Below are 12573 nucleotides of genomic sequence, written 5' to 3'. Positions count from 1 at the left end.
TCTAAGAAAATCTAGCAAACAAAGGTGTTTACATTAATATGGTACAGTACTATAAAATACTGTTAACATTGTATAAATAGTATGTTTAAATTTTGGTAAGTGAGTAAAATATTTGAAATAATGTTTTATATTTTCTTAAATTGAAAAATATCAGTGATAAAATAGGTTCTAATTGCATGGGTTGAGTTTTTATTGGTACATGCGGTGATACAAAATTATCATACAATTCCATTTTAAGATAGGCAAAAAGTATTAATAAACCAAAGAAATTAAAGACAGATCATAACAAATGAAATATAGTTAAATTTAGTTTATAACACTTCATTATACTTCCCACTGTTCGTACACTGCTTTCTATATTGCCTTTTGTTTTTTAAACTTCTCATCCTTTATTTTGAAGATCTCTTCAACTCCATCCAACTACAAAATTCTTGATCTTCTTTCTGTTGATTCATTCATTCCTCCTTCAACATTTATTTTGCAATACTTCCTATATGGTCAAACTAACCTCAGTGTATAGTGTTCATAATGGTTTAATCTGTATTTATTCATTGTTGATGCTCATCTTTCATCACACACCTTTCTTAGGTATCACATTCCCACTAGACTCGACATGACATACCCTAGCATCACTTTCATATTTAAAAAAAAGGATAGAGATATAATTTTATAATAGTGATAATACCTTATTTCAATAAGTAGTCAACTATTCACAAGGCTACCTTTCTATCACTAGTTGCACATTTTAACATTTCTCCATTTTCCTATCTTAAGTAAGCTTTCTTTCAAGGTACACAATTAACTTATTTGCTGTATTTTTGGGAATATATATATATATATATATATATATATATATATATATATATATATTCTTGCCCCTCTAATCTTTAACTGATGCATCACAGGGGAAAGCTTTTGCCAACAAAGGTACCTCGAGTTGGCTATCTTGTGGAATGCTGGTACTCTAATGAGTATTCCTGAAGGAATAACATTTGGGGAAGTTGTGGCTTCTTCAGCATTGCTGAATTGCTATGGTCACATGATCCTCATTCTCCATTGCATTTTGTACACTTTTTGAAATCTTTCAATAGTTTATATTTTCTAAGTGAGACGGTAGGATGTACCATCCATAAAAATTATCCACTTCATAAAAATTAATGTTAGCATTTGGGGAGGAGATATTAATGCTAGTCATTTAACTATATGCTATTTCTTTTCTAGAAGCCAACAGTATATAGTGCTTAAAACTTTTGAAATACTATCGCATCAATTTTGTCATTTGATTAAATTCTATGTACAGTGTTCAAACAATACACAAAATGCAGTGTTTCTCTGTTTAAAATATTGTTTTTGAAGATTGTAAACTGTGCCATTTTATGAACAATTCAGAAACGAAGTCAGTTCAGTACTTGGAGATATGTTTCATCTTGTACTTCCTAGCACAAAATGGAAATGAAAGGTTCTTCTGTGGTTACTGATATTATTCCTATCATAACTGATATTACTTTCACAATACTGTGAGAAAATATCTGCCTTTCTGAATTTCAAACTTCTGTATCTTATTGCTTTATAAAGCCATCCTTTTTCTGGGATATAATGGAGTGAAATAAGAAAGAAGTGGATCGAAACAAGCAACAGAGCCTGTATTCAACTAAAATCCTTAATTGTTTGAGAGGAGGAGAGCAAGGACTGTTCACTGAGAGAAAAAGCCATATAAATGGTAGCATTGGATGCCAAGCTGTGACAAATGAGAAGAGAGTACGATTACAGTTCTGGATAAACCCACATCTGATCTAGTTGTCTCTAAAAGATGATGTAATGTACATATTTGGCATTCATTATCTCAGTGGCATAAATCCTGTTGCTTAAAGAAAGAAATTAACTATTTTTTAATGAATTTAACGTAATCATACTGGACCAATTAATTCTGGGCTGGGAACTAGATAGCTTGTGTCATATAAAAAGAATTCAGAGATTGCAGGAGCATATTGGTACAAATTTAAAACTGCAAATGGGCAGTAACTCCTCCTTTTGAAAAATCAAACGACTAAGAATTTTAGTTCTTAAACTAAAGAATTAAACTAAAACTAAAATTAAGAATTTTAGGCTCTGTTGCTTCTTTCAATCCACTTAAATGAGGATTTAAAAGTTCTTTTTCAGACTATTTCCTCACTAGATAATTATACTGTACTGTCACAACTATTGTAGCACAGATGGTCTCCATTAGTGCTATATCCCCTTAACAATACTGCACTGTAGTTGTATAATGTTACTGTGTATTCATTAGTAAGAATCTGGAGGAGCATTTTCAATTTTGCATTTGACACAATCCAATTTCACTGATTCATCAAAACAGCTAAAGACTTCTCAGAATCTGCAAACTAGATTCTACAAGTTCCTGAATCAGAAACAATTTCAGCAAGATTGGACAGAAGAATTTTTTGATCCATTTCACTAAAAAAAACAAATAATAAATCCAAGAATGAAGAAGACATCACTAGAAGAGTTTTGAATGAAAGCACACAAACAACAACCAAAGAGGGCACTGAGGTCTTTCCTTCAACATACATTTTGTGAAAGATTAATTGAATTCACTACAATTAAAATACTGAAATACAGTTGCTTCAATTACTGTCTTAATATGGGCCTGGCCATGGATATGATATCGTCACATGTATTTAAGTCTCATTAAGATTTATAATTAGTGTATTTTAACACATTGGTCCAAGACTGGGAGACCCAGGGTGATTTGAGCTAATCATTCCAGACTTTCCTACCTCCGCAAGACAGTTTGCTATTCAGAATAAAATAAAGGAAAATCTCAATACAGGACAACCTGAGTTGCTGAAGAAAAGGTGGGATAACATTATTAAAAAGTGAAGATGCCCTGCAGCTTTACTGCTGGTGACCAGTGGATACATCCAGGGCGTTCCTTCTCCAGGATGTTCCTCAGCTTCCCCATCAAATCAACCTCTGATTCCCTGTTAGTCTTCCTTTCCTGTCCAAACTAGACTGCATGTATCACAACCATGACATGGATGATTGGGTATCTCCACAGACATTTGAGCTGCATCTAGTTACCTTCTCTTATCCCCACCTGCTGCTTAATGAAAATATGCCGTATTTCAATATTCATTCCTCCCGTTTTAGAAAGAAGTAGTCCTTGGTGTCCCTGATTTTTTTTTAATTTTGTTTGAGTTCGAGACATGCTGTTTTAAGACTCTCAAGGGCTTGGGCATCCTCCGAGATCACGTGAACGTGGGAAAGAGCCTCCGTTCACATCCCAGACAGCTGTGGCCGTCGCCGAGGAGAGGCCGCCGTGAGAGACGCAGCTTGCTTGGACGCCGATCCTCCCGGCTGAAACAGCCTCGGACTATCCGGCGCGGCTTTCTTTCCCTCGCAGGGCTTCGCATTCCCCAGGGACCCCAGGCCGGTGGAGAAGCCGCCCGGCCCAGTCCTCTCCAGGCCTCCCCATTGCGCTCCCCCAGCAGCGCGGCTTGCCTTCCGGAGGGCCGAGCCACCCCGCGCTGGCCCCTCCTTCCGCAGCTGCCATCGGGGCTCCCTGCCTGTCTACCGGCCTGCCTGCCTGCCTGCCTTCTTTCCTCGCGAGGGAAGGAGGATCCGGGTCGCGGCCGGAAAAACTCCGGAGAGACGGCAACTGGGAAGTCGGCGAGGTGCCACTGGACCCTTCGCTCGCCTTGCGCGAAGGAGGCGCGCTTTTCCCATCGCGGTCGGGGTTGGACAGTTTTGGCGCGTCCCGGTGTAAGTATGACTCTCCCGAGGCAGGCGCTTCGGACCTTCCCGCCTTTCACCTGCGGGGATTCTCTTCCTCTGGGGGTCCCGCTCGTCCCCTCGAGCGTTTGCAGCGTGGCTTTCGCCCCATGGAGGGCGAAAAGAACAAGAAAAGAACAAGAAATCGCTTATTGGGCTCTTCTCCTTTCGTAAGATGAGGCTGGCAGGAAATCCCATTCATTTCAAGCCTGAATATTTGCAAGGTCCAAATAAAAGACCTCTCTCCCAGGTCAAAAATCTCCCTAAAGAGCATTGCTGATTTCAGGGATTGGGATTCCTAAGCTTTCTTACCAGACAATGCCTTGTGGAACAATTTCCATGGTGTCTTTTCTTGCTCTCCTTTAAATATCCTCAGAAAACTCACCTGCCCTGTGAAACTGTTATTACCACTGTTTATCATAATCTTCCCAAACTGATGGCCCAAATATCTTGGATTACAACTTCCCTTTTCACCCATCAGGATCTGTCCTAGGAATGATACAAAGGTCTACATGTGGGACTTTTGTATATTTAGGCTTCCCATTGTCCCCCTTCCTCTGTTGTGTTTGGAAACTTGGCTCTAGTTTATGGAAACCTTTCTCCTTCCTCTCTCCAATTCTGCAGTACTAACTTTTGAATGATTTATTGCTGATTTACTCCTGCAATTATTGCGCATATTCCCTGTGCCATAATCTGAATTTACATTTTAGAAATTGACAGGAAAAAAAAATAAAGTGAGATATTTTTCAGGCAAAGAGAACAATATAAGATGGTTTCGGCTACATGTGGTTAAATTGGGTTCACTAACTATGTTAGAATTTGGGAACTACAAGAGTACCGCAAAGGCTTCAAGAAGAACTTTAGAAGAAGTCAAAAGCATGACCTTTAAATTTGAAGATAGCTGTAGACATGAGAAATATTGAGGAAGAAAGCAGACAGCTTCTGTTTACCTAGTAATACCATCTTGGTGATGAAATAAATGTTGCAATGAGAGAATAGCAGTCTGGGGCAAGATTCAGAATATGCTATGCCTGGTATTAGTTGGTTTGGTTTTGTACAATTTGTGAAGTCAGCTTTTTGTTTTTTGGCACAGGATTTGAGGACAAATCCCTTTCATTCACTGAATGGATTATTAAGCAAACCACAATTTTGGCTCCCCAGTTTTGGCTCTGGCACTGGAGAAAAATAACAGGTATTCATTCATGAAAATAATTGCAGATACTGTTTTGTGTGAAATTTGTATCAGATCTGATCCCTCCTCATGTCTTAAAGAAACTTCTTGCAAAAGAGTTTGACTTCTTTCCCTAACTACCATATAAAAGTTGTTAATGCACATATACAGCCCAATTTTCAGAGAAACAAGGTAGACATTTTATGAAATTTAATACACTGTCTTATCAAATGTTTCTGCACAATGTTTATTTTGCTTTCCATTCTTTTTTAGAAGCAGAGAAAATAGAACTCTTGGGAAATCTACATAATTTCTTCTGTCTGATTCCCAAGAATCTCTTGGGAATGAAGGAATCCTCTTACTCATTGGTTTACTATCTATAATATTAGTAGTATATCAGTGTCAAGAATTTTTTTGGGTCAGGGAATATAACTGCATGAGTTTAAAAATACATGTTTAAGGGCTGGTGAATTGTTATTCTGCAGTCCATAAATCTTTGGTGTGTTTACTTTAGGTTTTTCCCACTGCCATGTTAATACTGCTTGCATTGGGAGCTGTTTTTCCAAAAATAGTAGCCAGGGGACCGGATGAAAATCTTCACAATGGCAGCAATGTTTTGCAAGAACCAAGGTATCCTTATGAAACCATCATGTTGCCAGAAGAACATATCCCATATTTTTTACACAATAATCCAGGCATTGCCACTGCTTGCAGGCAAGATCCTCTTTGCCCATATAAAGTAAGTATTCCTTTTCCTACTCTAATGGAGAATTGTTTCAGTGTTAGAATCATGTCAGTTAAAAGTGATGTAAACATCAGATTAATTCCAATCAGTTTGTAACTTCTGTGGTAGAATAATTGTCACTGAAGATCGTAGATAGTGGATCCTTATTCCCAGATGATTGAAGAATAGGAAAACAATAGGAATACATGTATAGTGTTCACAAAGGAAGAATACGCAAAGTGGGCGCCTAGTGAACTATAATATCCTTCTCCTTGGGATCTGCCAATGCCCCATTCTCTTGACCTTCCAGAAGGCTATAAAAAGCGGGTTCTTCCTCTATAAATTGAAGTTGGAACTTGGGAAATAATACATTGGAGGAGGAGATTGGAGGCACCAAATATTAGCTTTTTTCTTTGTTTTGTTTTATTGCTATTGTGAACCTGCCAAAGTTGTATTTTTTAAGATGAGTGGCCTTCTTATATGTTGATATAACAAAGGTATGATGCATGGCTTGTGGCACTGAGTAATATGTTTTCTCCGTTGTATGTATTTATTTGCTGATGTGTTAGAACACACTTCCCTGATCTTCAAATTGCAACATCCAGAATGTCCAGCTAGAATGGATTTATAAGACAGTTTAAAAGGCTGTATTAGAATGATGTTTCTTTCTTTTGTAGTCTGGTGGGTATGATTTAAGAATATGATGTATTTGTAGATTTTTGCAAGCAATGAATATAAAATATATGTAGGGCTGATTTTTTAATTTTTGTTTTGCACCTTATCTGAGGATTTCAACAGGATTTTTTGAAATGTTCAGTCACATTTTCCAAAAGCAGAAATTGACCATCTTAATTGCATGGTTGTGTAAGTTAACTTTTATTGTATCATTTTAATGGTAACTCTCTATTGACAGAAACATTTGAAGAAATTGAAAGCTTGTTGGGGTTATGAGAAATCATGCAAACCAGAAAACAGGTTTGGATATCCAACATGTGATTATGTTGAAATTGGATGGTAAGTATGAATGAAAATGTATGAAATTAAATTTCATGTGAAATTCAGTGCTTAGGTATTATGTACTTACTGAACACCTGAACACATATCATGAGTGTTTTTGCAAAATGGCTACTATTGGGTGCTTGTGCATTCAGACAATGTCTGCCAGGATATCCTATGTTAACATGGATGCTTTAGAACCTTGCCTTTTTTAAAAAAGACATGTGAGATTCTTGATTTTTGAAAAAAAAACCAGATTTTGAATTAAAGAAGTACACTTTGGCTAAGATTTGTAGTGTGGATATCTCTATCTTTAAGAATACTGCATACGATTGTCTGGGACACTACACATCCTCTTCACGACCTATTTTCCTTGTTACCTTCTGGGAGGAGGCTTTGTGGGATCCGAAGCAGAACATCCAGATTCAGTCACAGTTTTTGTTCCATACAGTATCAACCTTGTGAACTCTAAAGCTTCCTCCTTCCATTATGTATTCAAGATGAACAATGATTAATATTTATAGGTTATTTATATGTAAGGGTGTAGGTCTATACATATGTTGTATATAGTATGTTTAAATGTGTGTTTTGTATGTGTACACTTTGAGAGCAAGGAACTAAATTTCATTTTTAATGTGTGCCATTGTGCCCACAGTAAAAAATGACAATAAAAGTCTATCTATCTATCTATCTATCTATCTATCTATCTATCTATCTATCTATCTATCTACCTACCTACCTACCTACCTACCTACCTACCTACCTACCTAAGTTAGCAACATGGAATCTTAAATTAGTTGGGTTTGAAAGGCGGGTCCTTGGTACTCTCTGATCTTCCTTGTTTTCTTGCAGATGTTTTATTACTCAGACTAGATAACATCATCTGTGCTAGTAAGCAGTGCAGTTTGCTGTCAGTTTATATTCTAGTTCAGTGGTGGCAAACCTATGGCATGGGTGCCAGAGGCGGCACTCAGAGCCCTCTCTGTGGGCACGCGCACCATCGCCCCAGTCCTAGGCCTTCAGCTGGGTTTTATAAAACTTTTTTGCTTTAGGCCTCCACCGCCATGTCCCCCCCCCCAAAAAAGGTTCAATCAGTCAATTTCAACTTCTCGTGGGGAAAAAAAGGTCTTGCAAAGTTGGAATTGATTGATTGAACTTTTTAGTCCCACCCAGTCTGCCATTACCATCACAGCCATGCCCACCTAATGGGCCACGCCCACTCAATGGGCCACATCCACCTGGCACTTGACGATACATAAGTGGGTTTTGGGTTGCAGTTTGGGCACTCAGTCTCTAAAAGGTTCGCCATCACTGTTCTAGTTGCTTGCCTGTCAGTGTTGGTGGGGGTGGTCTTAGAGATTCTTTGGTTGGGCTGTTTGCTGTTGGCTTTTTTAACAGTTTCTTGATTGGGGTATTGTTCACTTGATTATTGATCTGATGTTAACCTTGGAGTTAATCTATGCTGATCTGGGTGCTGGTTGCTGATGGCGAGGTGCTTGGGTCTTTTTGTTCCTTTTTGGGCTGGGTGATAGTCCCCCTTTTGCATAGTCTATACAACATATTCCCTGTGGAATGCATCTACGAACACCAGCTAGTAGTCAGAAGACATGATGAAAATTCTTTAAATTTTTTGATTTTACAACATATAAACAGACTTAACCACAGTTTCAGTTGGGAAAATGTGACCATCCTAAACCAAGCCAAGTTCAAAAACGCCAGGGAATTTCTAGAAGCCTGGCACTCTGACAAATCACCCACCAATAGACACGTAGACATTAACAACATCTATAGATTATGCAAAAGGGACTATCACCCAGCCCAAAAAGGAACCAAAAGACCCAAGCACCCTGCCATCAGCAATCAGCACCCAGATCAGCATAGATTAACTCCAAGGTTGACATCAGACCAACAATCAAGTAAACAATATCTCAGTGAAGAAACTGCCAAAGAAGCTAACAGCAAGCAGCCCAACCAAAGAATCTCTAAGATCACCCACACTATCACTGACAGGGTCAGCCATTAGAATATAAACTGAAAACAAACTGCACTCTTACTAGCACTGATGATGTTACCTAGTTTGGGTAATGAAATGTCTGCAAGAAAACAAGCAAGCTCAGAGAACACCAAGGACCCTTTATGTCAACCCTGAGCTACAAATATTCTCTTTTATTGGATTTGAAAGGAATTGTTGAATGACTGTTCCTGTCTGTTTGCAAAGCTTTTATACAGAAAAGTGAAGATAGCAGAATGTTGATGGAACGGCAGAGTTTTTCAAAGCACAAGTAGTTGGAGAAAGTCTGCAGGAAAACACTACTTTCCTCATACACACACCTGGTGTGTTCAACATATTCAGGCCAAAAACCTGAATTACGGGTGGTCCTAGACTTACGGCCACAATTGAGCCCAACATTTCAGTTGCTAAGCAAGACAATTATTTGTTCCCTTTTATGACCTTGCCACAGTTGTTAAGCAAATCACTGCAGTTGTTAAGTAACACAGTTCTTAAGTGTATCTGGATTCCCCATTGGCTTTGCTTCTCAGAAAGGGAATTATATGATCCTGGGATTCTGCAACCGGCATAAATACATGCCAGTTGCCAAGCATCCACATTTTGATCATATAATCATGGGATGCTGTGACAGTCGTAAGTGTGGAAATATGGTCATAAGTCACTTTTTTCAGTGCCATTGTAACTTTAAACAGTCACTAAGTGAATTGTTGTAAGCTGAGGACTACCTGTACCTGGGAAGGAAAACTATTAATTTCCTGGCAGGAAGTGGGTAATGAAGAAATGAGTGAGGCCATAAAACACGAGAAAGCATTAAAATGATTTTAATAATGTATAGGTAGACTAAAAAAAAAAACCTAAAAGCTAAAAAGGACAGATAGAACAATGTTAAGGAGAGTAGAACTGGGCCATTTTATCTCAGTCTCTTCCTTTGTTTATTTATTGCATCATTTCTGTTCTTCATTTTCATCCTTTAGTGGAAATGAGAAAAACTCTTGGATATAAAAAGACAGAGGAAGCTTCTTTTTCTGAGTAGATCATTTCCTAATTCACACAAACAAATTGTTTTTTAAAGTTTCCATGAAGGGAAGTGAGGCCAGTCCAAACAAACCCAGGAAGTGGGGCCAGTCCATGCAAATCAGTGGAAGAATTCAGATTGTGATCAGGGCACTAATATGCCCTTGAACATGCATGAAAGCAAATACAGTGCTCTTCCACTTATTAAATTAGAGAAGGATATTATTTTGCTTGAAACTTTAAGAAAATTAAGTTGCCGAGGAAGGCAATTTATTGTCCCCATGTGGAAGGTTAAGGGCTTTATAAGTGCCTTGCAGCGTTGTACATAGTGAAGACTGAAAGTCAGGCCATCTTATAGGCATGGAACTAGGCATACATATACACACAGTTCACCAATCTGGGACCACAGCTCTACAAATTATGTATTCAGTAGTTTCTAGAAGTAAATCCTTCACATCTGAAAAAGTTTGAGGCAGTCCAGGGTCTTCCAGTCCTGAAGGAGACCATCTTGTGTCTGGAACTATGTTCAGAACACCTTGAATTGATTCAGATTATTTACTTCAAGGAAAAACTGAATTCCCCTCCCCCTCCCTGGGACATCATGGAATTGAGGAGATTCATCACAGGTCAGAACAAAAAGAGATTTTTCTGATGGAAATGGAACTGTTTGTTCTTGGATCATTTTTTTTTTAAAAAATGTTCCTTAAGATAGCCCAATATATTGCTAGCTTTATGAGAGTTGTACAGTAGTCCAGTCTAGATGAGAGACGGAAGAAATTCCCATCTTTCTCTTATTTTTCAATCTCTTATATTTCCCTTGGATCTGTTCCAGAATGGGATGGAAAACAGCAAAGGCAAATATTTTTTTGCTCTTACATAATGTTAGATACATTCCCATGATTCATAGCCAAAAATTCTCCACACTTTTCAACAAAAATCATTCTATTTAACTTGCTCTGCTTCCCTTCGGTCAACTCCAACATTCTCATGTTTGTTCTGTTTTTAAATATTCAGTGATGTCCATATGCATACCAAAATCTGAGAAGGATAGTCATAGCTTTTAAACCTTCTGACTTGTTCCACAAATATATATTAGAGAGATAAAGCAACTTTTAGATATTAGGGGTCTAACCTGTAGAATAGAATAATTAATCTCTAGTAAAAGGTTGGCCAGAAAAGGCTCTAATACTGGAAAAGATGGAAGGAAAGAGAAGAAGATGACCAGCAGCAGGGGGAATGGACTCTGTTACACTGGTGATAAGTCACGTTGAAAGACTAGAAAGGCCAAATTAGGGATAGACCATCACGGAGAAGATCTGTCTGTATCAGGGATGTCAAACTACCAGCCCAAGAATCATCATCTAAAGCAGCGTTTCTCAACCTTGGCAACCTGAAGATGTGTGGACTTCAGCTCCCAGAATTCCCCACCCAGCACTCTAAAGCCCACACATCTTCAAGCTGCCCAGGTTTTGCATCATGGCAAAACCGTGCCCACCCCATTGCCGGCAATGGCAAAAAAGTCGTGATACGTCGCGAAACGTCACGTGACGTTGCAAGTTTGACACCCCTGATCTATGTGGTTGCTAGAAGTCAAAAACAACTTGGTGGCACGCCATCAGTCAAATAGCTGGCCATCATTGCCTTGATTTGGCAACTGAGCAAACTTTTGTAATACCAAAGTTATCCTTTTTTAAAGGGTTTGCTTATTTTTTGTTTTAATCAAGGCATCCATAAGTATTATTTTTCTGCACAGAGGGAGAAAAGGTGAAAACAATATCCTTTTCATTGCTTCACTAATTTAGGGCATTGTTTATAAGATTATGCACTAGACCCTAGCAGTCTGTAGCCTGAGGTTCTCCTATCGTTCACTTTTCTCAAAGAGATTCCTTTGTTTTGTTTTGTATGCCAGGGCGAATACTATTGAGCAGGCCCAGGTTATTTTCTGGAAGCAAGCGGATTTCGGTTATGTTAAAGAAAGGATGAAAGATATGAAGACTCATTGCAAGCCTAAGAATGGGGTAGGCATATTAGTCTGTTTATTTTTTTTTTATTTACATAGAATATACACCACTCTAATTAACTGAGTGGTATAAAATTCCCCCGGATTTCTAATTTGGGATTAAAATGAGCTAATTAAATTTTAAAACTAAAACCGTTCATTAAAAAAACGCTACATGAAATCTGGGAGTTAACATTCAAAATATAATAAAACTAATACATCCTCTAGTGCAGGGGTGTCAAACTGCCGGCCCACGGACCGGATGTGTCACACGGAAGCCCTACCCATCCCATTGCCGTCAATGGCAAAACTGTCCCAATACGTTGCACGATGTCACAAGTTTGACATGTCTGCTCTAGTTCAGTGGTTCTCAACCTTTTTAATGCCGCGACCCCCAACCGGTCGTAAGTCAAGGACTACTCAACCAGTCGTAAGATGAGGACTACTCAACTGGTGCAGCACCGTTTGCAGAATGGGACTTTTGGCGGGCTCAGCAGGGCAGAGACAGCCTGGACAATTCCTATTGGCTTTTGAAAGCCAATAGAATTAGATCTATTCAAGAGAGTCTATTCTATTGGCTTTCAAAAGCCAATAGAATAAAAGGGAGTAGCACAGCTAAGGAAAAGGGGGAAAAATGGCGGACTGTGTTGTTTGGCGACCCCCGTGAAATGGTCGTTCGACCCCAAATGGGGTCCCGGCCCACAGGTTGAGAACCACTGCTCTAGTGGGATAGAGTCTTGGTGGAATAACCAAATCTTCACCAACTTTCTGGAAACTGGGGGTGGGTAGGGGTGTTGTTTCAAATATTTAGGGGGACGCTTATCTCAATTCTCAGCAACTGAGAAGTCATGTGTTCATAGCCCAAATAGGGACAATCTCTAATCAAG

At 38.8% G+C, this 12573-nt stretch overlaps 1 protein-coding gene across 1 annotated transcript in view; it reads left to right on the top strand.

Annotated features, from left to right (window-relative positions):
- The first annotated feature begins 887 nt into the window (after window positions 1-887).
- EOGT (EGF domain specific O-linked N-acetylglucosamine transferase) overlaps window positions 888-12573 on the top strand; it is a 35329-nt gene continuing 23643 nt past the window's right edge. Inside the window, exons 1-5 of the mRNA XM_039328679.1 lie at window positions 888-3762; window positions 4865-4963; window positions 5457-5681; window positions 6580-6680; window positions 11597-11705. Coding sequence (XP_039184613.1) covers window positions 5472-5681; window positions 6580-6680; window positions 11597-11705 — 420 coding nt within the window. The 5' untranslated portion in view covers window positions 888-3762; window positions 4865-4963; window positions 5457-5471. The remainder of the gene's footprint in view (window positions 3763-4864; window positions 4964-5456; window positions 5682-6579; window positions 6681-11596; window positions 11706-12573) is intronic.

This window comes from Crotalus tigris, unplaced genomic scaffold (genome assembly GCF_016545835.1).
Source record: "Crotalus tigris isolate CLP2741 ecotype Arizona unplaced genomic scaffold, ASM1654583v1 scf7180000024383.4638030, whole genome shotgun sequence".
In the NCBI taxonomy this organism is placed as follows: domain Eukaryota; kingdom Metazoa; phylum Chordata; class Lepidosauria; order Squamata; family Viperidae; genus Crotalus; species Crotalus tigris.
This window is presented reverse-complemented; position numbering and strand designations above follow the sequence as displayed.